The sequence below is a fragment of the Hypomesus transpacificus genome, chromosome 15 (assembly GCF_021917145.1).
Source record: "Hypomesus transpacificus isolate Combined female chromosome 15, fHypTra1, whole genome shotgun sequence".
In the NCBI taxonomy this organism is placed as follows: domain Eukaryota; kingdom Metazoa; phylum Chordata; class Actinopteri; order Osmeriformes; family Osmeridae; genus Hypomesus; species Hypomesus transpacificus.
In genome coordinates, this window is record NC_061074.1 from 10,100,513 (window position 1) to 10,127,790 (window position 27,278).

General features: G+C 43.0%; 1 protein-coding gene across 1 annotated transcript; it reads right to left on the reverse strand.

Moving 5' to 3' along the window:
- On the reverse strand, positions 1 to 27,271 carry col4a3 (collagen, type IV, alpha 3). Its single transcript, XM_047036544.1, has 52 exons — positions 26,850 to 27,271; positions 20,819 to 20,875; positions 19,199 to 19,288; positions 19,036 to 19,080; positions 18,624 to 18,668; positions 18,409 to 18,471; positions 18,229 to 18,282; positions 17,894 to 17,920; positions 17,727 to 17,801; positions 17,546 to 17,608; positions 17,383 to 17,418; positions 17,249 to 17,296; positions 15,809 to 15,883; positions 15,679 to 15,723; positions 15,039 to 15,101; positions 14,833 to 14,877; positions 14,648 to 14,701; positions 14,496 to 14,537; positions 14,311 to 14,392; positions 13,947 to 13,982; positions 13,418 to 13,582; positions 13,236 to 13,322; positions 13,052 to 13,147; positions 12,581 to 12,651; positions 12,293 to 12,481; positions 11,991 to 12,159; positions 11,804 to 11,896; positions 11,595 to 11,699; positions 11,407 to 11,501; positions 11,159 to 11,309; positions 10,642 to 10,755; positions 9,979 to 10,146; positions 9,541 to 9,630; positions 9,080 to 9,214; positions 8,746 to 8,844; positions 8,069 to 8,158; positions 7,686 to 7,825; positions 7,209 to 7,335; positions 6,789 to 6,869; positions 6,575 to 6,676; positions 6,228 to 6,275; positions 5,909 to 6,094; positions 5,379 to 5,509; positions 5,164 to 5,236; positions 4,816 to 4,887; positions 4,569 to 4,694; positions 4,388 to 4,486; positions 4,056 to 4,268; positions 3,675 to 3,852; positions 3,232 to 3,346; positions 2,961 to 3,133; positions 1 to 2,869 (listed from the first exon to the last, which is right to left on the reverse strand). The coding sequence occupies exons 1-52, from the start codon at positions 26,943 to 26,945 to the stop codon at positions 2,791 to 2,793; spliced, it is 5,001 nt and encodes a 1,666-aa protein (XP_046892500.1). The 5' UTR covers positions 26,946 to 27,271; the 3' UTR covers positions 1 to 2,790.
- Positions 27,272 to 27,278: the final 7 nt, after the last annotated feature.

A 27,278-nucleotide genomic window follows, 5' to 3' on the forward strand; every position in this document is an offset into this window, starting at 1 on the left:
CACTGCAAGACAAGGCTTTAATAGAATTAAAGTGGAATAATTAAAATAGTTTTCCACACATCTCACTTAGACATCTTAATTCAGCAGGATCTGCTTATTAGTCTTCTAAAATCATAGAACAAACTAACCATGTTAGACACACACTCAGGGTTGGAAATATAATTGAACCCTAAGCACATACACATTTTGAATTTTCAGTAGTTTACACTGTGTTTCCTATCACTATTAAAAATAATTATAAAAAAAAAAGATAAATTCAAGCTGGTATTCAACAGACATTTTGTTTAATTTTCCAACTAAACACCGGAAGCTGTATATCTGTGCTGTACTGATGTGCTTGTTTGCGGTGAGATCTTAACCGCAGACAATACTTATGCCTTGACTGCCACCTTGTGGCAACCAAACTATCAGGCATGTGAAGGATTTCCATAAACCATTGATGCTCAGTCTAGTTCCACCTTAATTATTATGTTAATCACAAAAGCCATATAAAATAATCCACTGTTATCAGCAACTAAAGATATGTTAAGTTGACAAGTGACCAGAGAAAATACATTCAAAACAGATCACCTTTAGTTCCGTTTGACTTATAATTCAAATGAAAGAGTAGTTATGTAAATCTATATTCAAATACTAACGAACTGTGAACACGGTTTTACAAATGTATTTATTTTTTTTATATCAATATTTTAGTTACAAAAGTATCAAAACTTTTTGCTAAAGTAAGACACTACTTAAAAAAAGGGTGTTAAAAAATTACCTTCTGAAAATTCCAAAGGTTCATATTTGCAAGAAGTTTGGAACCAACAATACACTTCCTATAGATTGAAGTAGACAAATTAACTAGGCAATAACATAATTGGTCAGCAGCCAATAGTCACTGTAATGGAGTTTTTCCTCTGCAGAGATGGGAGAGCCTTCAAGTAGGAGGGCAGGCAAGGGCATACGATAGCCCTACTGGAGTTCTGGAACTCTTACACCTAACTGAAACCATGAGGAAAAAGATGATCTGTTCTGATGAGACAAACATGGAAGTGTCTGATTTGAACGTTTTGCTTGACACTGGGTACTTCTGTAATCTTCTGAGATTAATCCTGCATGCATTAATTAGCATGACTATGACATGAAGCGCACTAGATAGCAGCCCAATGGATTCAGGACAAGTCTCTTAAGACAGAAATGCTTGAAAGGATCTGCATGAAGGAAATTGCCGTACAAAGCTGGTGCACACAGTCATTGGAAGACTCAGATTTACTGCTGCCAAACTGTCTCTACAAAGAAGGCATTGAAAGATCTAAATCATTGAATACTTTTTAAAATGATATTTTATTTTTGGGAAATTTGCAAACGTTTATAAAATATGTTTTTTATTTGTTACTATGGAGCCTTGTGTGTGGAACAACAAAAACAGGGAAAGGTTAAGGGGGGATACTTTGTCTAGGCAATGCAAATCTAGACAATGATAGACATGTTTGGTAGGAAATTCTTAATAACGTTACTAAACTTTCCTGTCAAAAACACATGTTTTAAATACAAACAAAAGTATAACATTTTACAGTGTTAAGAAATGTAAGTAAATCCAACACAAATACAGTTTCACTGTGTCAGGCATTCTTTTACAAACTCTGTTAAACCAACCTCAGCAATAAAAACCTTTAAATTCAAAGTATTATACAACATTACTACCACCAACATGTTAAATTTGTGGTGAGGACATATAATGCATGGATCATCAATTCTGGTACTGCCCATGTGTAGTCTTTTGGCCAGAGGTTCAATAGTGATTAAATTCACATTATTATATTACTCTATAACACTGCAACACTATTGGTTGATCTGGAAAGTCCAGATGATGCAATATCAAAACCAAATCAAGGCAGTGCAGTCTATGTAGACAGACGGAATGAGCTGAGTTATAGCCTATGGCCAAAATAACTATGTGGACACCTGCTTGACAAACCTTGCATTTCAAAATCATAGGCATTAATACAGAGTTGGTAACACTTTGCTTCTATAACTGCCTTCACTCCTCTTTTCAAAACAGACATCAGACAGTCGAAACATAAATGCAGGATTTTCTTCCATTCAGCAACTAAATCTAAAGCTGAGCACAGGTGACTGCAGCTGACTTGCAGATGGTGTTAGAAACCATCCGAACGGTGTTCGGACGTGGCATTGAGCTATGAGATCTGTGTTGGCCAGTCAAGTTATTCACAGAAAACTGACAACATAATTCCAAAACATTTCTGTATAGACCTCTGTGCATGGTGTGCTTTTTGTGACTCGATGATAACAAATCCTGCATTAGTGTAACAACACACATTGGAAGTCCGTCCTGAAGAGTTGAGGCAATTCTAGAAGCACATTTGAGGGGCAAAAAAAAACAAACAACAAAAAATACGCAAAGAAAACTCCAACAAAAGCTTTTTGTTTTCACTTCTGTATTGCTTCTGCTATCAGGCATCCATAGGTGACCTGTATAGTACTCATAGCACCAGGATTACGAAGCACCCACATTAGTCTAGCAGTCAGGCAATTTGACAGGCAGTTAATTTTCATTCAAACGTAATCAAAAGGCTTGACTACTTCCTAAGCTATCATGAGTAGTCCAAACCCTTTACATATTAAAATAAACAAACGGACAATCGTACTGAAAATTATTGCAGACAAGTCAAGTCAGAAACGTTCCTAATACAAGTGAGGTCATAAACTGATTTGACTTCTGTGCTGACCCTTTGTGGCTCAAGGGCAGCAATGCATTTCCAGTCTCCAGGCTGCCTGCTAAGGCTGCTACTGCTTCATACAGACCTGACAACGGCTGACAATGCTTCCTGGGCAATCCCCCTTCACTGTTTGAGGCGTAGGTTTACTGTACAGAGGAAGGGTGGAGAACACACTTGCGTTCAGTTACACTTCAGTAAAAGGAATTAAAGATGCATAGGGTGCAATATGATGTTTACCTGAACATGTTGTTAGGGTCCAGGGAAGCCAGCCAGTAGCTGTAAGAGTCAGTGTAATAGTTACAAGTCCCTCGTCCGTGGCACTCGATGAAGGGAATTTTCCGGAACTCCTCCAGACAGGAGCCTGGGGAGGCCAAAGGCTGCCCTGAACCCTCTGCTCCAGCGCCCGTTTGCTGAACATACACGCAAACACACACACACACATACGTTTCAACATTTCAGAATGTGTGGTGTCTTGGTAGCGTTTATCGATCTTTCTCTTCATCCTTACCATGACAAATGAGTAGCCAGTCCACAAGGGGACCCAACTAAGCGGACAAGAGGGGACCTGTACGGTTTGACTGTGGACAGCAATCACGTTTGCTTTGGTCTCACACACAGCACACCTAAGGCAGGACAGGAAACACAACAGTTAGAGATGAACTGATATGAACATTTTCGTCCGATATGGCCGGCGATATATCGTGCATCCTTAACAACAATTTATGACCACAAAAATATTGTCACAACTACCACAAAATGGTTGTACATGCCTTGAATGCCCCTTGGTTGGATATATATATATATATATATATAATCAACACAAACTATATTATTATGTATTTGCATTAAGGATTTCTTTATCAACATAACTTTTTTCATTTACACCTACATCATGGGTATCTCTAGCATCTGTGAAATAGCAGTTAAACTGTTGACCAGGGTTAAGTTCACCTGCTGACATATTTTTCGAGAGAGTCTCCGGATATCAGGGCCATGTCGCTGGGCATGGCCTCAGCTGTGGACAGCCAGTAGGAGTAGTCGTTGCGCGAGGCGTAGCGACAGGTGCTGTCGGTGTTGCAGAAGAGGAAGGGCATGGTGGAGAAGCGAGGTAAGCAGCTGCCCAGGGTACCTATAGAGGATGAGCAGCAGAACGAGGACACCATGATGGTTATAATGATTTGTTGTGATATAACTCACATAACTATGATGTTATGTGCGCATGTGTTAAAGAAATAGAGACCGTACCATATAACAAATGATGTTGTGTGTTAGAGAAAGAGAGACCGTACCATATAATGATGATGTTGTGTGTTAGAGAAAGAGAGACCGTACCAAGGTCTTGACCGTGTCCTCTGTTGTTGCCGTTAATGAAGAGGAGAGAGTATCCGGAGTAGATCAGGCTGCTTCCTCTTGGGCACTGGGGAACGGTCCTGCCCTGGCTGTGTCTGCTGAACAGGAACCCGTCCTCTCTGGGGCCAGGGTAGTAGGGGCCCGGGGTCCCTCTGGGGCCCTTAGCTCCTGAAGACCCTGGCTCACCTTGTATACCTGATAAAGACAAAGTAGTTTGAATCTTTTTTTGGGTTAGAATGCGTTTGTCTTCGTCTACAACAAAGCTGATTTTTTGTTGTTGAGTAAAGATTAAAATAGAGGCATTGTTTAGCCACCTTGTGGTCCAGGGATGCCTCTGTCTCCCTTATCTCCCTGGAAACCGGCATACCCTCTTGGCCCACTCAAACCAAAGTCCCCTTTAGGGCCTTGGAGACCTATGGGGGAGAGGGAAAATGCATTTATATTAAAGCACCCATCTTAATGAAGTCATGCTGATGAAGGTTCAGCTCTTCGTACCCTCTGATCCTTGTCTCCCTGGAGCTCCAGGAACTCCGGTTTCTCCCCTGGGCCCTGCAAGCCCTGGCACACCCGGATCTCCAGGGACCCCCTTCTTATCAACCACGACAGCACGGCCCTTTGCTCCTGCGGAACAGCAGCACATAACAGAAACAAAAATCCCCTGTTCAGAAATCTTAGGTTGTAAGTGGTTGCTCATGACGGTGTGAAAATACGTTGATGTACTGTGAAAATGTTCGTCCTGCACCTTTTTGTCCCGGTGATCCTTTCTCTCCAGGACCACCTGCTCCCCCAGGAAGTCCTGCGTCTCCTTTCTGACCTGAGGAGAGGAAACCAGCAAGTCTTTACCAAATTCAATATAAAAGTAATTACTCAGGACATATCTGACATGTGGCCATTATTTAGTATCATTTGAATATATAAAATAGTATAAAATGTGTTTAGGGTCAGTGAATGTCTAGTTTTCAGAGTATAATATTTTATTCCTTTAGAACATTTTATTTTAAGAGATCTGAAAGGATAATGGTGAACTTGGATGCATATAGAACACACATTTGGATGGGAGACTGTTATGGTGCTACATATTGTGAATTACCATCGGGCCCCATTGTTCCAACAACACCCATTGCACCCTTGTCCCCAGAAAAACCAGGATTTCCATCGACACCCTATCAGGAAACATGGTGTTTAGTGGCACTGCAAAAAGGTGTCTCTCTTCCCTGTTGCAACTTATCACCATACGTATACCTTTTATCCTTTAGTCTGCATGTATAAGAGAGAGCTAAAGGACGGTTTAGTAGTAGAACTCACCGGACTGCCTTGCTCTCCACTGTCTCCTCTGTACCCTGGCGTACCCAGAAGGCCCATGGCACCTTTGTTCCCCTTATCGCCATTGAACCCTGGCCCCGGAGGACCTGGGGGCCCACGAGGGCCCTGCATTCCTACACACAGGGAGACAGGGATCAGAAGGATCAACAACTACACAAAAGACAAAGAGTGCAAACAAGGAAACCTTAAAGTGGTGTGGTACCAGCTATTGCTCTGGTCTAGAGAGTAACTATATAGTCCATCTCTCCAATGTAGAGAGTAACTATATAGTCCATCGCTTGCAAAATTACAATCATTTGGTATCTTGATCACACAATAAATCCGGAAGTTGGTGAGATCGGCTCAACCATGTGGGTGGACAAATTGCATAATTCTCCACTTACTAATTGCGTAAGTGGAAAAATATGTGAGGGGCTTATTTGTGTGTGTACGTGTGTCTGTGTGTGTGTATGTGTGTGTGTGTATGTTCATGTGTTTGTGTGTGTGTCCGTAAGTAACTGGATTTACAGTACCTGGGACTCCAAGGCCACCGTTTGGGCCACGTTCCCCTTTTGTCCCCTCAAAGCAGACTCCATTCTGACCAGGACTACCAGGGAGGCCTGGGGGACCACGCAGGCCTGGGGGGCCCATGTCCCCTAAAGACCCGGGGGGACCAAGGGGACCATAGGGCCCAGGGAAGCCCGTGTCCCCCTTCAGTCCTGTGAAGGATTTTAATTAGATGTAATTTCCATTTGGATTAGTAATGGCAGTTCTAATAGCTTTAGGTGGGAAATGCAATGGTGCATATGAACGGCAAATCAGATGTTCTGTGTTTAGTGTGTGGGATCCCACCAGGCTGGCCTGTCTGTCCATCTGCTCCTCTTGGCCCAACATCGGGGGCTGAGGAGAAAACAGATGATCAAAAAGCAAGCAAGCAGGCAGGGGATGCACATTCATTCAGTATTTCATTTAACACTACTGTATTTGATATATTGTATAAATATACTGTTTATGGCGTATTTTACGAATACATGCATGCCTGCTGCCTCTGTACCGTGAATTGTCAAAACAGCAAGCAAGCATGCAGATGATGATGATGCAAAATCATGTTATGTTTAGGGTCATACATATCGCAGAACTAGAAGTTTGGGTCTATGCCTGTCGGATTTGCGCCGTGAATGATCAGACAGTTCTCTAACCTCCCATGTCCCCTTTCTCTCCTGCCGGTCCAGGGATGCCGTCCCTGCCCTGGCTCCCTCTGGGCCCAGCTGCACCCGGGTCCCCTGCAAGCCCTTGGTTCCCTATGGAGAGTGATGGCGGCTGATGGTCAGAGATCTGAACACCAGAAGCTCAAACGCAACGGCGCCATATTGTTATGCAGCAGAAGCTTTGGTAGTTTTGTATGTGATCTACCTGGCGGGGCATTCTGGCCATGGCAACCACCAGAACCAGGAAGTCCATCAAAACCTTTCTCCCCAGAGGGCCCTGGGCTGCCTAGTAGAGTCAAGAGAGAGAGAGAGACAGAGAGAGAGAGAGAGAGAGAGAGAGAGAGAGAGAGAGAGAGAGAGAGAGAGAGAGAGAGAGAGAGAGAGAGACAGAAAGACAGACAGGGAGAAACACAGACAGGGAGAAAGACAGACAGGGAGAAAGACAGACAGAATAGTATCCTTTGTCATTTCAGCACCACATGATAATGATAAGTATTCCTAAAGTGATATGAAATGTGGCATACAGACAGAAAGGACTTAGTACTTGTAATGCAAGCCAGGATTGAATAGCATACTGTGCATTTGGCTGGTATAACAGATACATGTGCTACAAAAAAAAAAAAACCTCGAGATCCTGGGATTCCCTCTCTCCCTCTGGGCCCTGTGGAGCCTAAAGGTCCTGGAGACCCAAACCTTCCAGTATCACCCCTCTCCCCCATCTCTCCTGTCACTCCCGGCAACCCTGGCTCGCCCTAGGACACAGAGAAGATGCATTACTATATGGTACGTGCAGAGGATTTGATTCCAGTCAAATAATGTATAATATATATTTTCATTCGAAACACATTTTGTTGATTATCAATGAATTCCCTTCTTGATCTAGATCACATTCGTTATGGAAGTCATTGGCACTGCTGCCATGTTTTATAAAAACTGCATGCTGTGTTTAATCTTCAAACTGTATAAATATAATTACAATATGATCTAAACATTAGTTTTTATGTATCACTTATAAACTCCCCAACATACAGTACATGTATAATATTTTGTCAGTCCTCAGGTACATATGCTACTGCCATGTCTGTGGGCTATACTTCTGTACCTTCTCCCCAGGTCTCCCCTGGGTGCCTGGTTCAAGGAGGCCGGCCTCTCCTTTAGCCCCTTTAGGTCCGTTCATTCCTGGTGTACCAGATGAGCCAGCTGCTCCACGGACACCTGTCGCACCTTTCTCAGCCTTCACACCTGGTCAGGACCAAACCAACGTACCAAACGCATCAGCACGTAACCAGCGGAGATTACATTAACGCTAACATGGCAGCACAACTGATGCAATCAGTAATAAATATTATATTATGAATAATGTTATATAATGAAGCAAGTCCATTATGTTGATTTCGATTACATTAGGGATGCACCGATATGGAAATTGTGGCCGATACCGATACGGCCGCCGATATATCGTGCATCCCTAGATTAGATGGTTACCTGGCAACCCCATGTCTCCTTGAGCACCAAGAATTCCAAGTAAACCTGGAGCCCCTTTTTGTCCATCTCTGCCAGGATCTCCAGGGGGACCTAAACAGGATGTGAGGTAGGAGGACCACATGAGGCATGGTTGACACATAACAGGAGGACAAGTTATTTTATTTTCCTGTCTATGGCCATTTTGTTGGATTCCTGTTGTAGGCTACTGTCCCAATTGGACCCTGTCATTGGGTTTGCGGGAAGGCGTGTCTCCACTGTGTGTCCTGTGTTGTATAATGTTGTTGACATTTGGCAATGCTGTTCTGTGTCTGTGTTTCTGACCCCTGCTGCACACTAATTACCTTTGTAATGATAAATAACCCAACCCATTCATTTGAATAAGGTGTGTTGGAGCAGGGAAACATCTAAAACATACAGGACAGGGGGCCCCTGAGGACCAGGATTCGACACCCCTGGGATAGATGAGTCAGGTGGCTGAGCGGGTAGAGCATTGAGATAGTAATCTGAAGGTTGCCAGTTAGATTCCCGGCCGGTGCACATGACGTTGTGTCCTTGGGTAAGGCACTTCACCTTACTTGCCTCGGGGAAAATGTCTCTGTACTTACTGTAAGTCGCTCTGGATAAGAGCGTCTGCTAAATAACTAAATGTAAATGTAAGGTTGTGTGTTGATGCGAACCTGGAGGCCCACTGCTCCCTGGGTTTCCGGTCCTCCCGCTTTCCCCTCTCGGTCCTGCGAGTCCTGGCTCCCCTTTCTGCCCATTTTGTGCTGAGGATCCTAAAAACATCACAAAGGGCTTAGAAAACCTGTTCAACTTTTTATACAAACCATCTGTGGTCTTTAATCGTCAAGTCATCGAGTCAATTGCAATGAAGCCACAGCACGTGTGAAATTTGTCTTATAAATAGGATTTTATCTAGTTCTGTAATCTGTAATTTCTGTAATCTGTAATTTCTGTAATCTGTAATTTCCGTCGCGCCGTAAAATTGGGTTGGAATGATGAGATGCTTACCCCGAGGCCCTGCTTCTCCGGGATCTCCGAATGTTTCGAAATCAGTTGATAAACCTTTAGAACCCTTCGGCCCCACGTCTCCCACCAAGCCCCGTGGTCCAGCTGGCCCTCTGGCTCCGCCTACCCCCATTAGCCCTGGTGGGACAGGAAGAACTAGCATCACAACCAACCTCCGTGCATGTGTGTGTGTGTGTGTTATAATGGTTTGGCTTGTGCTAGTGCAGGAACATAAAAAAAGTAAAAGCCACCTCATTCAATAATATTCAGCATTCACAATGGAGTACAGTTCCACAATAGAACAACAACAGTCAAATTAACCCGACAAACAAAATCCAAAAAACAAAATCCCATTTACTGTAGTCTCATTAAACACCTCAATGCCAGTCCATATACAATATAATATTCCACCCCGGTGTTGACAACCAGGCACATGCAACCTCTTGGCTCAGGTTAAGAGTTACCTTTGGGGCCAGGTCTTCCAACAACCCCAGGTTTGCCATCTGTTCCTGGAGTACCACAGACCCCCGACGGCCCCACATCTCCCGCAGGTCCTGCCAGAACACACAAACAGACTTTTTCCATAACGGTGGTTCATATTCAAATCCCAAAAGGATTAATAACTAGCATCACAAAGCAACACCAGTTGAGATATACTGTATCTTGAATGCAAGGCCGTAGCCATGTAGTCAACATTGGGGGGGACGAATTACATTTTTTATGATCATTTCGGACAGCGTGCGTGGTTGCCTGTCGTAGCGTAGCACATTTATATTTTCATTATTAATATATTAGGGTGGACATTTAGACCAGATTTGAATATTTTCGGTGGGATGTGTCCCCCTCAATATGTATTATGATTACGGCCTTGCTTGAATGGATGAACGTGATTGTTGTCTGACCTGTAACCCCTGGTGCCCCATCTGTTCCTCTGAAGCCCTTTAGGCCGGTAGCCCCTCTTGGGCCTGGAGGACCATCAAAGCCGGGTGGTCCAAACATGCCCAAAGGCCCAGGCATCCCCTCCCCAGGCAGGCCTTGATCCCCTTGCAGCCCCTTAAAGCCCCTGGGTCCTGTTGGTGGGACAGATAGGCAGGGGGCCAACAGATAGCTGATGATTGATTATCTTCTCAACTTCACCTTACACTGATTTTGGACCATGATTTGGACCATTACTGCTCTGCACACTGTAGTGTTACCATAGAGCAGGGGGTGTCTAACTCCGGTCCTCGAAGGCCCCTGTCCTGCATGTTTTAGATGTTTCCCTGCTCCAACACACCTGATTCAATTAAATGGGTTGTTATAACGACCATTCATTAGAATCAGGTGAGCTGGATCAGGGAAACATCTAAAACATGCAGGACACCGGAGTTGGACACCCCTGCCACAGAGTGTTGAAGAAATAAAAAAAAACATGTTTTGTTGACATAAATACACAGTTCAGTATCTTCAGACCAAGAGGGTTTTGTTTATATAGCTGCAACACAGTGTGCCTAAACTCTGGGGTAAAGAATACTGTACTGTAGTTGTCTCTCCAGGGGGGGTGTATCCGTACATGTGGTTTGTACCTGTGAAGCCGATGACTCCTCTGATGCCTACAGGTCCCTGCGATCCCGGGGCTCCCGGGTTACACCCCCCAGACTCACCAGACAAACCTGGCAACCCAACAAGTCCCGTATTGCCTGCAGAGCAACAAAAACATTCTTAGAATCATTTTTCCGTTTTGTTAGGGTTAGGGTTAATGCTTTTTTTATTTTAAACATTTGATCGAAATCATTTTTTTATATTTTTTTAACCTTTTGAAACTTTTAGTTTAAAAACTTTTGAGGGGAAATCATTTTCATTTTTTCACCAACTTTTTGTCAACTTTTCAAAACATTTGTTTCAAATATTGTTTCAAACCTTTTGAAACTTTTGTTCACGTTTTTTTGGGGTTGACCAGTTTTCCTGGGAAATTTTTCTTCTTTTACTTGAGGATTTAGGTTGGTGTAGGTGCAGTTCTATGGGCGTATGTGAAGCCCTCTGTGACATTGATTGCACAAAGGAAAATTTGATTTGAATATATTCCTGTGTGGATAAACGAACCTCTGTCCCCCTGTTGTCCATTTGTTCCAGGTATACCTGGAGGACCACCCAGCCCAGGCAGGCCAGAATCTCCCGTTGCCCCCAGAGCCCCATCCTCTCCTGGGCTGCCTTGCCGACCGGGAGGCCCTAGGAGGCCTGTGCGGAAATCACCCTGAAAAACAACATGATGGCACCCAATGGAAACACAGATAACCAGTATAGTGCACAAACACACACTAACACGTGTGCACACACACACACACACACACCTTGGGACCTGGCATCCCAGGTGCTCCTGAAGGGCCAGGCCGTCCCATGATCCCAAAGCCAGGGAAACCAGGAGCGCCTGGCTGGCCCTTGTCACCTGCCACATGGATGGACATGTCGATAAGCACCAGATAAACAGGAATGAGAGTTTGCCTATTAGAGCATAGCTTACGGAAAATAACTATCTAACCTTTAAAGCCTGTTTCTCCAGGAGGGCCTTGCACAGACAGTCCTCTCTCCCCCTTCAACCCCATCTGGCCAGGGAAGCCAACATACCCAGTGATACCAGGATTGCCTACATTGCAAATGATAACAGCGCAGATCATAGGTAATGGTAAATGCAGTGTGTTTTCCCTTCTCTTGTTTGCGAGAGCCTCGACAGAAAGAAGATGCACTCACCTAGAGGTCCAGGGTTGCCTGCCAGCCCTTTTTCTCCCTTCCTTCCTGGGTCCCCTGGCGTTGTTATGGTTTCACTTTGTTCGCCCTTCTCTCCTGAGAGATGGGGAGGGGGGGGGGGGGGTGGGTTATGTCATGTAATAGACAACTGGGTGACCTTCACAGATTTGATGAGTCGAGCCAAACCTACCTGGGTCTCCAATTCTCCCTCTCAGGCCTTGTATTCCAAGGTTACCCTTCTCTCCAGGGTCCCCTGGTAGCCCCAACCCAGGAGGCCCATGGACCCCTATCTGCCCTGTTCGTCCACGGGGGCCATCCTCCCCAGCGGTGCCCCGGTCCCCCTTGGCTCCTGGAGGTCCCTTTAGAAAACACACAGGTCTCTTTCTGCTGCACATACAACACAAAATGTGTAAAGTAATGATCATATGATAAGAGTTGAGTGAATATGGCATTCATATTTGTACTCATAAAGAGAATAAGGAATGTGATTACAGGGTTTCCTTTCGGGCCTTGCGGGCCTTTGATGCCTGGATATCCAGGGATGCCTTCATCTCCATCTGAGCCAGGAAACCCTGGACTTCCAGGGGAGCCTGTCGGACCTGGACTCTCTGGCGAGCCGATGAAGCCTGGATTTCCCTTGGATCCAGTTGATCCATGCATACCCGGGGTTCCAAAGGGACCCTGTGTGAAAAGGACCAAGTGTTTCACCACGGCAACGTCAGTTAAATATGAGTCAAATTAAACAGGGAAATACAGGTCAATTAATAAAGGTTAACGTACCGGAGGACCAGGGGGGCCAGTGAGACCACTCGTGCCCTTGTACCCTTTCGTCCCCAGAGGGCCATTCTGACCTGGACACATAAATAAAGCTAAGTAACGTCCACAGTAGAGAAAAATGGGCAACATCTTTCCACACTGTGACAACCTAACCATGTTGACAATTTGACCTCCCAGAGCCTCATACAGACTATGGGCTGAAGGCCAAAGAATCATGAGGATCCATTAGAGCTAGGTTACTGTCGTGTCCTGTCGAGAGTCAGATGGCTGAGCGGTGAGGGAGTCGGGCTAGTAATCAGAAGGTTGCCGTATTGAATCCCTGCCGTGCCAAATGACTTTGTGTCCTTGGGCAAGGCACTTCACCCTACTTGCTTCGGGGGGAATGTCCCTGTACTTGCTGTAAGTCGCTCTGGATAAGAGCGTCTGCTAAATAACTAAATGTAAATGTAATGTAAATGTGTCCAGGTGTCTTACCTGTCTCCCCTGGCTTGCCTGGTTCCCCAGTAGGACCAGGAGGCCCCGGTTGCATATTCATCTCAGTACATATTCGACAGACATCTCCTTTCTCACCTAGTAACATAAGAACATGCTGATTATGATGTCCAAATTAAAGAGACACATGAGATTACACCATAGGGATAGTAGTCAGGGTGCTTACCTCCTTCACCAATGTTTCCTGTAATGCCAGTAACTCCCCTGATACCTTTGAGGCCTTTAGGACCGGGTGGTGCACTGTTACTGTTATCTGTGGATGAAGCTTAGTCCAATTACAGGTTCTCTTCTGTGAGTAAGAAGTTCGCTGTCCCAGTATGGCCACTACTGAAGGACAAAACTGGTTACCTGTGATTCCGGGGTCACCAGGATCACCAAGAGGACCTTCGTCTCCTGGAGGGCCGGTGGCCCCAGGGGGTCCGATGATATTGGGGGCAGGTTCTCCTCTTGTCCCTTGCAAACCAGGCGTTCCTGGAGCACCAGGTTTTCCTGGGCGTCCAGGTATGGACTGCCCTAAAAAACACTGCATTAATCAATGTGTCTATGTGAGACATAGAGAGAGAAACAAAACAGAAGATGGGAAAGTCACACGCGGAGAAAGAACATCTGTGAGTGTATGCATCTGTTTGGGGGGTCAGATGGCTGAGCGGTTAGAGAGTCAGGCTATTAATCAGAAGGTTTTCGGTTCGATTCCCGACCGTGCAAAATGACCTTGTGTTCTTGGACAAGGCACTTCACCCTACTTGCCTCGGGGGGAATGTCCCTGTACTTACAGTAAAACGCTCTGGATAAGAGCGTACGCTAAATGACTAAATGTTCACTGCGATCACTCAAGCATAAGTTATTATGACACTAGAAAGAACAAACACAATGTTACCTGATGCACCCTTCACTCCAGGAAAACCAACTACGCCTGTAATACAACAGTAAGAAAAACAGTATTGCAAATGTGAATTCATGAATCACCTGGGAAACATGCAACAGGTTTGTTAGTTCATCCAACAAAACTAAGGCCATCATTTTTGAATTGGTAACAAGTCTAATGGATTATGAAGTAATACGATTTATGGAGACGCTCAGTAGTGATTTAAATCTGAGCGACACATTGCCACCTTTGTATTACAGTTATCAAATGATCAAATTTCAATGCTTTTCTGTGCTTCTGTCAGATTTAAAGTATGGTTCCCATAATTCCATATTGGGAAACTATAGGACCCATAGGGCTTAGTAAATATTATTACCTTGATCACCAACACGGCCAGGACGGCCAGTGAGACCAGGAAAACCTGGTTGCCCTTTTATTTTCACCAACACACGGACCACCTGAATCAAAATGACTTCAAATGTTAGTCAACACTCACTAAGCTGGGGATAATGGGTCTGATAAATGATACAACTATAATAATGTTGACGGTTTATCACTCACATCTCCAGGAGGTCCATAAGAACCAACGTCTCCTTTCACCCCCTGAACACAAAGTCACCATACAGTCAGTGTAGTACCGAAAACAGCTAGCAAAGGATAACTCGCTGTGTGAAGGAATTCTGGATTGGTTGAATGTGGTCGGTAAAACTAACCTTTGACCCCTGAATCCCAGGAGGCCCCAGGTAGCCCGTTTCACCTTTTTCACCCTAAGTGAAGAAAAAAAACATGTTAGATAGACAGAGATTACACAAACAGACAGGTTGTATGATTTCTGTTGTACTAGATGACAGCTTACAGTATGTTAGCTTGACTGAATGACAGTTAACTGCGTAATTACCAGAAATCCATATTCCCCTTGAATGCCTTCCTTTCCTGGTTTACCCTAAAAGACGTGCCGGTTTCAAACAAATTAGTTTGTGTGACTATACCCACCAGAGTGAACTAAGCTTCGGTGTGAGCATCTACCAATGCACAATCACATTGTCCATAACATGATTAATGTTTATTAAATATGATTTTCAACACATGTAAGGTTTGTTTTACCAATGACCCTGGGACCCCTTGGTCGCCTTTATCTCCTTTAAAACCCTGGCGACCTGGAAAACCCTGAGGAGAAACAGAAGCGTTTAATGGAAAAAAGACTAAATAAGCGCAGCTAGTTCTGGCAGGGCAATCGGGCAGCGCGCGTTATCGGGGACGTAAGGCGTCTTACTCCACCTTCCTTACTCCACCCACTACCACACCCATGTAGCAGCGCATATCCATTGGGCCACGTCCAATAAGGCGTCTTTAAAAGACGCGCGGATATGCACACACTCACCCCGGTCGTTGTATGATCAGTGCTGCTGCCACCCTCCACCGTCCCCTTCTCCCCCATGCTGTCTGTGTATCTATCCAACAGGGGGATTATATCTCTATTGCTCCCTGCCTCATATGTCATGTATGTATGTGTTGCATCGAGGAGGCAGGGAGTGCTTCCCTTAGATCATCCACTCCGCCAAAGTCAAATCTACATGTCCATGTCATGTAACAATAAATGCTCAAATCTAATACGTGATTGTCTTGACTGAACTGAAATTAATGTCATCAAATAAAAACACAAAAATCATTGGGATTTGAATTAGTGGACAAGGCCTAGTCTCTCAAGTCAAAGTGGATTCTGGGGAAACTCAGTGGTACTCACAGGCAGGCCTCGACACCCCTTATCCCCAACATCACCTGGCTCCCCCTGCAAAAAAAAACAACCAATTGATATGATATTTGAGTCTTGAAACAAAACATAAAAGTAAACTAACCCTAATTAAGTGCTATACCTTCAGCTCTTTGGGGCCTTCTGCATACAACTTGATGCCCTTCTGCCCAGGTACACCTGGAGGCCCTTGGTCGCCCTGACAAAACATGTGTCCATTATTGTAAGCACTAAAACAATTCACATGACACAGATTAAAATGCAAAACCATCATCTTTAATTCAACGGGAATATTCTTCTACATCGTTATTGATTGAGCAATTTCTGTTTTTGTCCAGTCTACCTATTTTAGGGGAAAGTAGGGATACTTGTATGGTTACAGGTATTTTTCATTTGGTGGGTATATACGTTTGTGTTATAACATAAGACTGTTGTTGAGCTGCTCGTTTTAGGTATTATCTTATTTATATCTTATTATCGTATTTGTCTTTTGAGATTGTTGTTGTGGTGTAGGTTCCTGCAAACAACGTTATCTGTCCAAAAGATCAGATATGCAAGCGCTTCTTACAAAAAAGGCTATTTTTTCTTTTCTTTGGGAGTCTGGGGTGGGGGTGAGGACATAGGGGGTCCTCCTGTTATGTGGTGTCTATGTTTGTTTGGCTTTAGATAGTGTGTAGTTCACACTCCCGAACAGCAGGTGGTGGTGATGCACCTCTTAACGTTGGTTGCAATCTGCCATTAAATCAAAATAAAAAAACGAAGAAAAAAAAGTAAAGATGGCGCTTCTTGCATAGAGAAATGGCAAGGTTGAAAAAATATGAAATTGCCTTCTTCAAACGTCAATTTGTCATTCATTTCCATCTGGATAGTTGGTTGATAAACGTTTCATTAGAACGTTTGTTGTCTAGCCCTTCAATTATTTAGCAAAATGTAATGTATTGGCTAAAGAATGTCACACACGTTTCGGGTTAGACTGCAGTAGCCTGACATCAACATTCTATAGTCGGCTGACTATAGAATTATTGTATAGACTATAGCGTTATCCCCAGTCAAAAGTATAAACACACAGGGACATCATAAACATTCAACGGTCTAATTAGATCCAGTTATCCTGGTAAAACATGTAATGCTATTCATTTATTGTCAAGACACAGGTCCAAGTAGCCTATTGTAAAAATGAGAGCCAAGAGTAATCAGTAGAAATGATAAACTGTAGGCTGAAGCTACTTTATGTCAGGCTACATTATTATATTATTATTTAACAACTATCAGAATGACAAGCAACCAGTGGTTTGAGAATGTCTACTGTGGTTTTATTTACGCTGTAAAAAGAAATGTTTTTTTTTAGCTGATAAACCGTGAATGCATCATTCAGGCTGTTTGAAAGGTGAGATATCCCCCATCCCCCCAAACCCTAATCTTTTGGGGGTTTTCTGTACCACATACTCCAATGGTGTTGGTGTATAGGCTACCTGTATACCATGAGACTTAGAGGAAAGCCTGCATACTACGTGAAAGGAAGGAATACCTGTATACCATGAGACTGGGAGGAATACCTGTATACCTTTTGTCCTGTTGGTCCTCGAAAAGCAGGACTAGGACCTTCTTGGCCCTAAAGAGGAACAACGAGCAGTTAGACACAGATAGACATCATGGACAACTGTAACCATGGACAGCACATATGACTCAGAAACTGACCTTTTCTCCCTCTAACCCCGGTAACCCTGGTAATCCCTGCAAAATAAAATTCAAAGAACAGGCTGCAATTTGTAAAAATATTGAAATCGTTTGTAAAAGGACAGGTATTTGGAAAATAATGCAGTCCATGAAAGTCCTTCAAGTAATGAAAGTGAAAACTGACCGGAATCCCACTCAATCCTTCAGATCCAGGGAGGCCTGTCAGTCCGGGAAACCCCTGTTGACCCTAAGAAGCACAAAATGAGTGAGTTTCACAGCATATCAAGATGTATATATAAGATAACTACTGATGCTGTAATATCATAAGGGAGTGAAAATAGCAACAGACAGGAAGGCCTTCTAACCTTCCCCCCATTTCTCCCCGGCACGCCACGCTGCCCTTTCAAACCAAGGGGTACTGGGAAGTAGTAGGAGTCTCCCTGTGAGGACAACAAAACACCACTCACAAACACTCTCCCCTATATCTTACAATTACTGAATGATTTATCAGTGCATCCATATATACAGGTACCTTTAGCCCCTGGACACCGGGAACACCCTGCAGGAAAACATGAGGAAAGCAGATGTAAACTATGTATAAGATCGACACCTAAATAGCACCGGGCACCAGCACTGTGGAGAGAGTCTGACTCACCCACTGCCTGCTGGTAGATACTCTGATGCAAAGCTACAATAACGAGAGACGACTATGACAGCTATGGTTGTCTGCTTACTCTTTGACTGTGTGTTGATCTGAGTGTGTACAGCACTTTCAACGTGTGTTGTTTTTTAAATGTACTATATAAATAAATGCTGACTGATTGATTGCTTAGCAACAGCTCACAATGAGGGACAGCAGTTACATACAGTTAATCCAACAGTCCCAGGTAACCCAGGAGGTGCTGGATAGCCAATATCTCCCTGAAATAAAAAAGACAGGGTCATTGTTAAATACGTGGCACGTTGATAATGGGTTGTGAAAGGGAGCGCAGGGAGAAATCATACAAATATTCATGTAATTAGATATTAAATGGACTGAAACTGCACCTTGGTCCCATTGCATCCTGGTACTCCTGTTGGCCCCATAGGTCCTTCATGTCCTGGAACACCCTGACATCGATGTGACAGATATCCATTTTTCAGAAACAACAGTACACTAAAGCCATAATTAAAAGTTAAGAAGTTCAAACTACAACTGCAACAATAGCAGGCAAAGTTTTTGCTTCTAATTTGTGTAGGCTACATACTTCTAACATACTTACGGGCTGTCCAAAAGGTCCAGGAAATCCTGGTTTTCCAGGCAGTCCCTGTAGAAAAAAACTATAATTGTTAGCATGTCTTATAGATGTGATTAAGTCAGAGAGTTAGACTGACTTACTTTTAATATTGGTAATTTCACTAATGTGCAATGCATCACTTTACATGCTACAGTGTAGTAAGGTGGTTGATTTAGAGACCAAAACTTCTGTGTTTTCTGCAGTGTTCTGTCTTATTACAGTTCAATTCGCTGTCTTTCTTGGCTTGTTTTTGAGATACAAATACTTTTCCCTTTATTTATTTTAGGTTACCTTTCATGGAGTCGCACCCCTAGTTTAGGAATGGCTGCAGAAGAGAATTCTGCACACACAAACTGTTATTATGTAAATTCAAGTATCGAAACATAAACAGTCATACCCGGGAACCTTTGGATCCTGATAACCCAGGAAAGCCGATGTTTCCCTGTGAATAAAAACATACAAAGTTAGTATCAAACACGTTAATAACTTCTACATGTTCACCCAGACACACACACACACAGTGATGTAGTGTCATATTTAGGTACTTGAAGGAGGCCTACCTTTGGACCTAGAGGCCCCGGAGGACCTTCCATTCCTAGGAAACCCTTAACCCCCGGAAATCCATCGTAACCAGGATAGCCCCGCTCACCCTACAGGGAGGAACAGTGAGAGAGTGACCCACTAAAAGAAAATTAAATCGACTAAACACACATTTCTTTGCTTTTATATTTATTCACTTAATTTTCAGTTTGAACAGTTCAATGGCAATAATCAACAGATAATACTTCTGATTAAGAAAATTATGTTTAAGGGTTAAGACACATTTAGATTAGAACAGTGGTTCCTAACCCTGTCCTCAGGGAACCCCTGTCCTGCATGTTTTTGATGTTTCCCTGCTCCAACACACCTGATTCAAATGAATGGGTCATTATCCAACTCTGCAGTGGCCTGCTTATGATCATTCATTTGAACCAGGTGTGTTGGAGCAGGGAAACATCTAAAACATGCAGGACAGGGGGTCCCGAGGACCAGGATTAAGAACCACTGGATTAGAAGGTAGCATTTTTTCTTGCTTTGTAGAAATCTCCAGTTTTGTTCACAAACAAAAGTTTCACACCCCTCTTGTAAAGCACTCCTTGGCAATTCGAATCGAAATATGAAATATATGGGGAAAAAATATTGTGACTGATATCAGTATAGTACAGTCATCACACTATGTATTTTACCAGTATTTTAGATTCCTTATTGCAATCTTGTTTTCTATCTCTTTTTTATTCATAAACAAGGCTGCAGATGCGTGACAGTCAGATAACAATATTTCTTTGGCAGCCAGTGCCATGACACATCACCACATACCTGTACACATCCAAGGTATTTCCCACCTGGGTGGCCCTGCCTGTCACCGGGTCTAAACAACATAATGCTTGGCTATTGCTACTGCAGTTGTACCACATAAGTGAGGGAACTGTATCCATTTGTCAACTGTATATTTCTGTTATTTTTCCATAGAAGAAGCTGAATTTCAGTTCTTACTTTTGTAAAAAAAAACAACAACAAAAGCACTCCTGTCATATAATATAAGAAGAGTTTGGCAAGGTGGGAAAAGAGTATTCTTAAATCTAAATTAAATACATGAAATGAGAGCATTATACATTGTTATTAAATATGTTTTTCTACAAAATTGGAAATTTACTTGTGTATGATTGTGTATATTCACATACTAACGGACAACTTGAATATATGTAAGTATGTCAGAACTCATACTTTGTAAGCATACTTTAAGTATATAATATAGCTTGGTATAATGAGTCCTTAAACAGGAAGAAACTTGTGTGTTTTCAAAGTATTGACCTGATCAAGTATGTAAATGTGTTGATTGTACTCTTGTCAAAACCATAATGACCAAAAGTAAAATAAAAAATAAAAACAATAATAATATTCTTTGGCTGGTGCGTGAAGGTTGAGCCAGCAGCTCTGTCCAGGTGGTACCTCTCAATGCGGTACCTCAGACTTCCAGCAGAGAGCACTGCCCAGGTCAAGACTCAGGCTAGTATCAGAAAGGAGACCATCTGGCTGGGCTGTAGTTTATACTGGGTCGTGTGAAGTACAACAAGGAAGACTAATGATACAAGGGCGCTAATTAGCTATGTGATGGATGAATAGGACATGTGGAAACTTACTTTGTTGCCTTTCACTCCATCGCAGTGACACCTGGAGACGCCTGCACAGCTACAGGACTACAACAAACAAATAGAAACAAGAATTTTTGTGAGAAAAAAATAAACTTAAGAAGTAAAGCTGGTGACACAAGTGTTGTAGTTTGATGTAGTCTGTTTCATGTTTGTATAATGGAGAAAAAAAACATTTTGTTTTGCTAAACATGTATCCTAATCGACTGCATTACCGTATCAAACTTATTTCTCCGTTATATACCACTATATACTTATTTCTCAGGTATATACCACGATACATGTGCAAGGTCAAGATAAAATAATTGTCAATGTCTCAATCTTTCCTGCAAACCCCATCTCTCTTCCCAAAGCCCTGTCCTGTGTTGCCTCTGGCTCGGTCTACCATGTAATCCCAGGACCTCTTATCTCAGGTACCAACCATCCTGAAGTAGGTCAGACACAACAAGAATGCAGACAATCTCAAATGAAGTTTAGGTTCTTCTGGCCTGATTCGCCTTGTTTCCTATAGTAACGGAATGTCCCTTTGTTGACTGACTGTAGCGTGTTCCTAATGAATGAGCTTGTCTGTATGCAGGAGAGACAGAATAATCAGAGAGATGCAGGAAGATAGACACACTGTCCACAGGGGTTGTTTGGGTTTTGCAAGACATGCAACACTGATGGCAAGGGTAAGAGTTAGACACAAGACAGGCCCCTCCATACAGGGTCTTATCTGTATTTCTATCCAGACACACAGCATCCGTCCAGGTACACAACGCATAAAAAAGAAGAGCGAAGTTGGTTCTGACTTCTCCAAGAGGCATAAAAGAGACGTGAACTTGATGCTTCAGCAAGATTAAGATTAAATCTAAAGTAGAAGAATGTAGAGACAATAGTTTTTTGTCTTTTTTGTCTTTAAAACCAGGTAATTTTCACTCTCAGATTAAAAGTACTTGTCAAAACTGACATGATCTGGCAAAACTCTGAACCTTGACACGTACAGTGAGTATACAATTCAGATTTTGTTGTTGTCTATTATCATTTTTTATTATTACTTCTGTGATTATGTAAATCTGAAATTGAATGTGTGGGTGTGTGTGTGGGGGAGATGAAGTGTTATTTATTATGTTCTTATTGTCTTGACAGCATCTGGGGATGATGTTAAGACTATGTTCCTGTCTCGTGACCTAGCAAACAGTAGATCCACTGATTCATCTTCAGATACAGACCTGCACACACCTGCAGGACGGAAGAGCCGATAAGTGGGTGCAGGGTGACCACATGGGTCATGAAAGAAAGGAGATTGACAGAATGTAGAACATGAAAAGATCGAGGGCAAACAAAAAGATAGAGAACTAAAGACATGTTTTTGCACCAAAACAATCCTGCTCCCAGGAGATGAAGAGGGTGGCACGTTGGTAAGTTAACCCAAGTGTAGGTTGCATCTTCTGCCATGATGACTGGAATTGGGCATTTCGAAGACCTCCCAGGGCCAGGTGGGTGCCCAGGAATTGGTTTATGGCTGGGCGGAGCTACTCTGTCAATAGTTTGTCGCTACCATTGGTGCTGAAACAAAGCTCTGACTGGTCTGGGGGCGAGAACCCGGTCTTTGTACTACTGGGAAGATGAGTCAAAGTAAGGAAAGGGGAGCTGATTGAAGATTAGAAAAAGGTATGATTGCTGAGCAGGTGGAGTTGAAATCATGGAAAACTGAGGGGAGATGCCTTGACAGCTAATCCAAAACTGAGCAAACTCAGTCAGAAGTTGTGTGCGGTCTTGGGACCACTAGGTTGAAGCAATCACCAAGTGGATGAAGTGGGGTTTCCTTTCCAAGTCCCCGGTCCACCGAGAGAAGGTTCCCTCTGCAGAGGAAGATCTTGAGTTCCTTTTTGCTTTTAATTTATCTTCAGAATAAACAAACACCTCGAATTTACTGAAACCTTTTGGTCCGCGTCTTTCTAACACAGCCCACAGACATTCTGCTTTTGAACACAGTCAAAGTGGGTACAAGCGGGTATGTGGCCCTCTTAAGATCAAAAAGATTACAATCTTCTTTTCTCTGAGAATACCAGAGAACAGAACCTTTTTCAGACCTATGGCAGAACTTCAAAGCTGTAAATTCAGCACATTCCAAAACAAGAAGAAATGCAATATGTGAGAGTTCACATGTGGGCATCTAGTATGCAGGTGACTGCTGGCCTATTACGGTCAAACACTTCCTCCCCAACACCACCTTAGTTCTGAGGGGAAACTTCACAAGAGTGAATTTCTTCTTTCTCCTTCAGAAAAAAGGTTCCATCCATAACCATTATGCTTGTATGATTATTGCTTTATGGCAATCCCTCTCCCCCAATTTTTCTTTAATAGATTCACATACAGTTACTACATCAAACAATGGTTCACTTCCAGAACCATTTGAACAATAAAATGTCAAGCCTTTTAGAACCCTGAGTGTGTCATCTCGTGTTCTCAACATTTCAGATGTCCTTTCTTCCCTCTTCCCTCTCACTTTGTCTCATCATTGCCTTACTCCCCCACTGTTATTTGATTAAAAAGTATATGCCATTGGGCATTACTATATTCAATACAATATAATATATACTATACACTTCCAGAGCTATGTGTTCTGTTTACATTTACACATTGTCTAGTTTTGAAACCAGCAATACAATGTGAGTCTGTATGAACAGAACATTTTTTAAACGCCACTCAGTCTCTGGTGCAAGCATGGGACCAGCATGTCTGGGCATGTGCAAGACACAGTCCTCCTGGCAGCAACCGGAGACACCCCTGATGGTGTCTTCTGGACCAGGGGGCTTACAAGATAGTGTCCCTGCAACCTCTGGATCAGGGACAATCCTGCTGGTGTCCCCCACAGCTTTAGAGAATAAGAAAGCTGGTCTACTCTGCCCTAGACCAAGTCCTGGGGTCCAAGCCAAGGGGGGGACTGGATCCCATGGTACCCCATCGGGGCACTTCCTGGCTAGGGGCTTGGCTGTGCTCTCTCATTCTCCATCGAGGAAATCACGCGGAAAACCAACAGCTGGGTATCCCTGGGGCGACGATGGGAGAAGCAGGCTTTAGCTGAATAGGGGGGACTCTGAAATAACAGTCCAAAATGACAAAGGCCTGAATGAGAAGGCTATAAAAACTGGTTCAGGGCCAGGGTTAGGGCCAGCGTTAGGGCCCGGGGTTAGGGCCCGGGGTTAGGGCCCGGGGTTAGGGCCAGCGTTAGGGCCCGGGGTTAGGGCCAGCGTTAGGGCCCGGGGTTAGGGCCAGCGTTAGGGCCCGGGGTTAGGGCCCGGGGTTAGGGCCAGGGCCAGAAAAAGGAAGAGGGACAGAGGCGAGTTGATTAAGACCACATGCTCATACCAAATCAAGGTTTTGCTAAGGACCCAATTTGACTTGGCTATCATGTTAAAATGGTCACTGGCTTGTGTGACTTTTTGAAACAGACAATGACATGTCAGATAAATGTTTCTGTTCCTTATATGTCTTTGTCCATCTCACTTCCTTTGCGGGGGCGCATAGTTCCCTGGTCTACTACTCACTATAATTTCCTTTTTCACATTCCAAGAGTTTTCCTGCATTTCCTGAATTTCCTGAAAAATAGGTAATTTAACAAGCGTCATATTCTTTGTAGTACATCCTCCTCCACATTTGAAACAACCTTCGAAACGGAATGTTTTATGTTTTGTGGTTTTCCCACATTTTGAATTTGTGAAGGTCACAAAAATGTAGTGACGATTACTTTCTGTTGGGGAATGTTTGAAACAGGTTTGCTTACAGTGGATGGATTCATTGATTTTAGCCCATTCCAATTTACCCCAGGTTGTTCAAATTAGTTTGACAACACTTCTCGACCCCATTTTCAAATATAGACACAGAACCTTGACCGGGAAATTGTTTAATTTCACCTTTTTGTTCTTGTGCCACCCCAAAGTTTATTATTTTTGTTCTTGTGCCACCCCAAAGTTTATTATTTTTGTTCTTGTGCCACCCCAAAGTTTATTATTTTTGTTCTTGTGCCACCCCAAAGTTTATTATTTTTGTTCTTGTGCCACCCCAAAGTTTATTATTTTTGTTCTTGTGCCACCCCAAAGTTTATTATTTTTGTTCTTGTGCCACCCCAAAGTTTATTATTTTTGTTCTTGTGCCACCCCAAAGTTTATTATTTTTGTTCTTGTGCCACCCCAAAGTTTATTATTTTTGTTCTTGTGCCACCCCAAAGTTTATTATTTTTGTTCTTGTGCCACCCCAAAGTTTATTATTTTTGTTCTTGTGCCACCCCAAAGTTTATTATTTTTGTTCTTGTGCCACCCCAAAGTTTATTATTTTTGTTCTTGTGCCACCCCAAAGTTTATTATTTTTGTTCTTGTGCCACCCCAAAGTTTATTAGACCTTGTACTTGTGCTTGGTGTTCTTAATTTCTTTCCAAGCTTCATTTTGTTTGTGCACTGAAACAGATTATCTTGCAGTATTTCCATGCATTTCACACCCTCCATTCTGCCTTTATTTTGAACAAGATGCCCAGTCCTTGCAGATGAGAAGGACCATCCCAGCAAGATGTTGTCATCACTTTATTTCACTGTAAGGCTGGCATGTCATGTTAGGTTTGCTTAACACATAGCGCTCTGACATTTGGCCAAAAACCTTTATCTTGGTTTCACCTGACCACAAAACCTTTTCCCATAATGCACCTAGGAAGCTTCACTCTCATGATTTCTACTAGACTCTATACACGCTTTCTGATGGTTCTTTTTGAGTAACTGCTTCATTCTTTCCATCCTCCAATCCAGGCCCGTGCTATACAGAGCTCTTGAAATGGTTGAGTGGTGCACTTATAACCAATCTGAATCGGTTAAATTATACTGGCAAATATTGCCAGCATGTGCACTTGCACAGTATATCTAAAGTGTTATTCTCTGTGTGGTCTTCACTACTGTTAAGGCAAGTCACTGTGTGTGTGACTCCCTGGTGAAATAAAGGAATAATGACATAAATCCCTTAAATACAGTAGGTGTAATTGCACCAGTGGCCCTCTTCTTAGTAGAGCAGGGCATGCTGTGTGAACACAGCACACTCTCGTTATCATGACATCAACAGTGACAAGACTGAGCCTGTGCCTTACAGATGTCTAGTCCTGATAACAGTCCTGTTAAACAAATACAGACAACAGACATGGTTCTCACAGCAAACTTGCAGTCTCTCTCTCTCTTTGTGTCTCTCTCTTTCTCTCTCTCTTTTTCTCCTTCTCTGTCTCTCTTTGTATCACCCTCTTTCCTTCTCTCTGCACATTGTATTACTGTAATAAGGATGTATTTCAAATGCAATTCATTTGTTGTTAAAACGGCTACTTAATATTTGAGCCTGCTCCAGTATAGATGGCTATTGGTTTGTCCCCACTTTGTGTTAACAGGCCTACTGGCTACTGCACTGTTGCATGTGTATTGTTTCAATCAAATGTGAGTAGAGTCAATTCTGGTCTCCTTGTCACCTGGTTGTGCTTTAAGTTTACTGTAAAGAGGATGATGATGAAGATCATGAGAAGGGGGAATTTCAAGAGATTACTAAAAAACACACAATTTCTGTTTACACCACGTCAAATCCTTAACTTCACCTCGTGGATTTAAGTTTCTGTTCTGAAACCCACAAAAAGAATCCGGTAGCTAAAGCAATAAATAACAGCGCCCCCTCTGACACAATCGACAAAACAGAGGCTGATTGAATTCCATCACAACTTTCAGAACTCCATCACAACTGTCACAACTGTCATTAAACACATAATAATTAATAGACGTATTCGTGAAAATACATCAAGCGGTAAAAACACAGTTTCAAACTCTGTATCATTAAGAACTGTAAAAATCTTTTTTACGCCACTACCCTAAAAGGCAGCCCATAGGTTGTGACAATTTGTGACAACAAATGCAGGCTACAATTTTACAAACTTAAACATGCAGAGTGTTGTGTAACATCTAGAGTATTCACACATGTCGGTGATGCTCAACGTTTTCCTTGGAGCATATTTCATACTCACATCCTCTGTCACCCCAGGTGGGATACTGGCCCCGAGCAGCAAGCATAGAGGGAAAACACACTGGAGCACGACCGGCACACAGTGGAAGCCCTTCATTTTAGAGCCAACAGCGGTCCCATGCAAACCCCTGTGTAATCTTCCTTAAGCTGGTATGCAGTTTCGCAGTCCACACTGAATCGCATTAAATTACCACACTTTCTCTATACAGGTTGATGTGTATTGATAAATGGCAATCACATCTGTATATCCAGTGAGCGCTTTATCTCCTTCGTGATAGTATCTTGAAATTGCTATGTAACAAGTCTTTTGGGACGAAATTGTCCAAAAATATACTGTGCAACATTCAGGCGTCCAAAAAATTATGTATAGCCAATGTTGGAAAAGTGAGTGTGTGAAGTACCTGCTGAAGATTGAGCGGCTATAAGACTC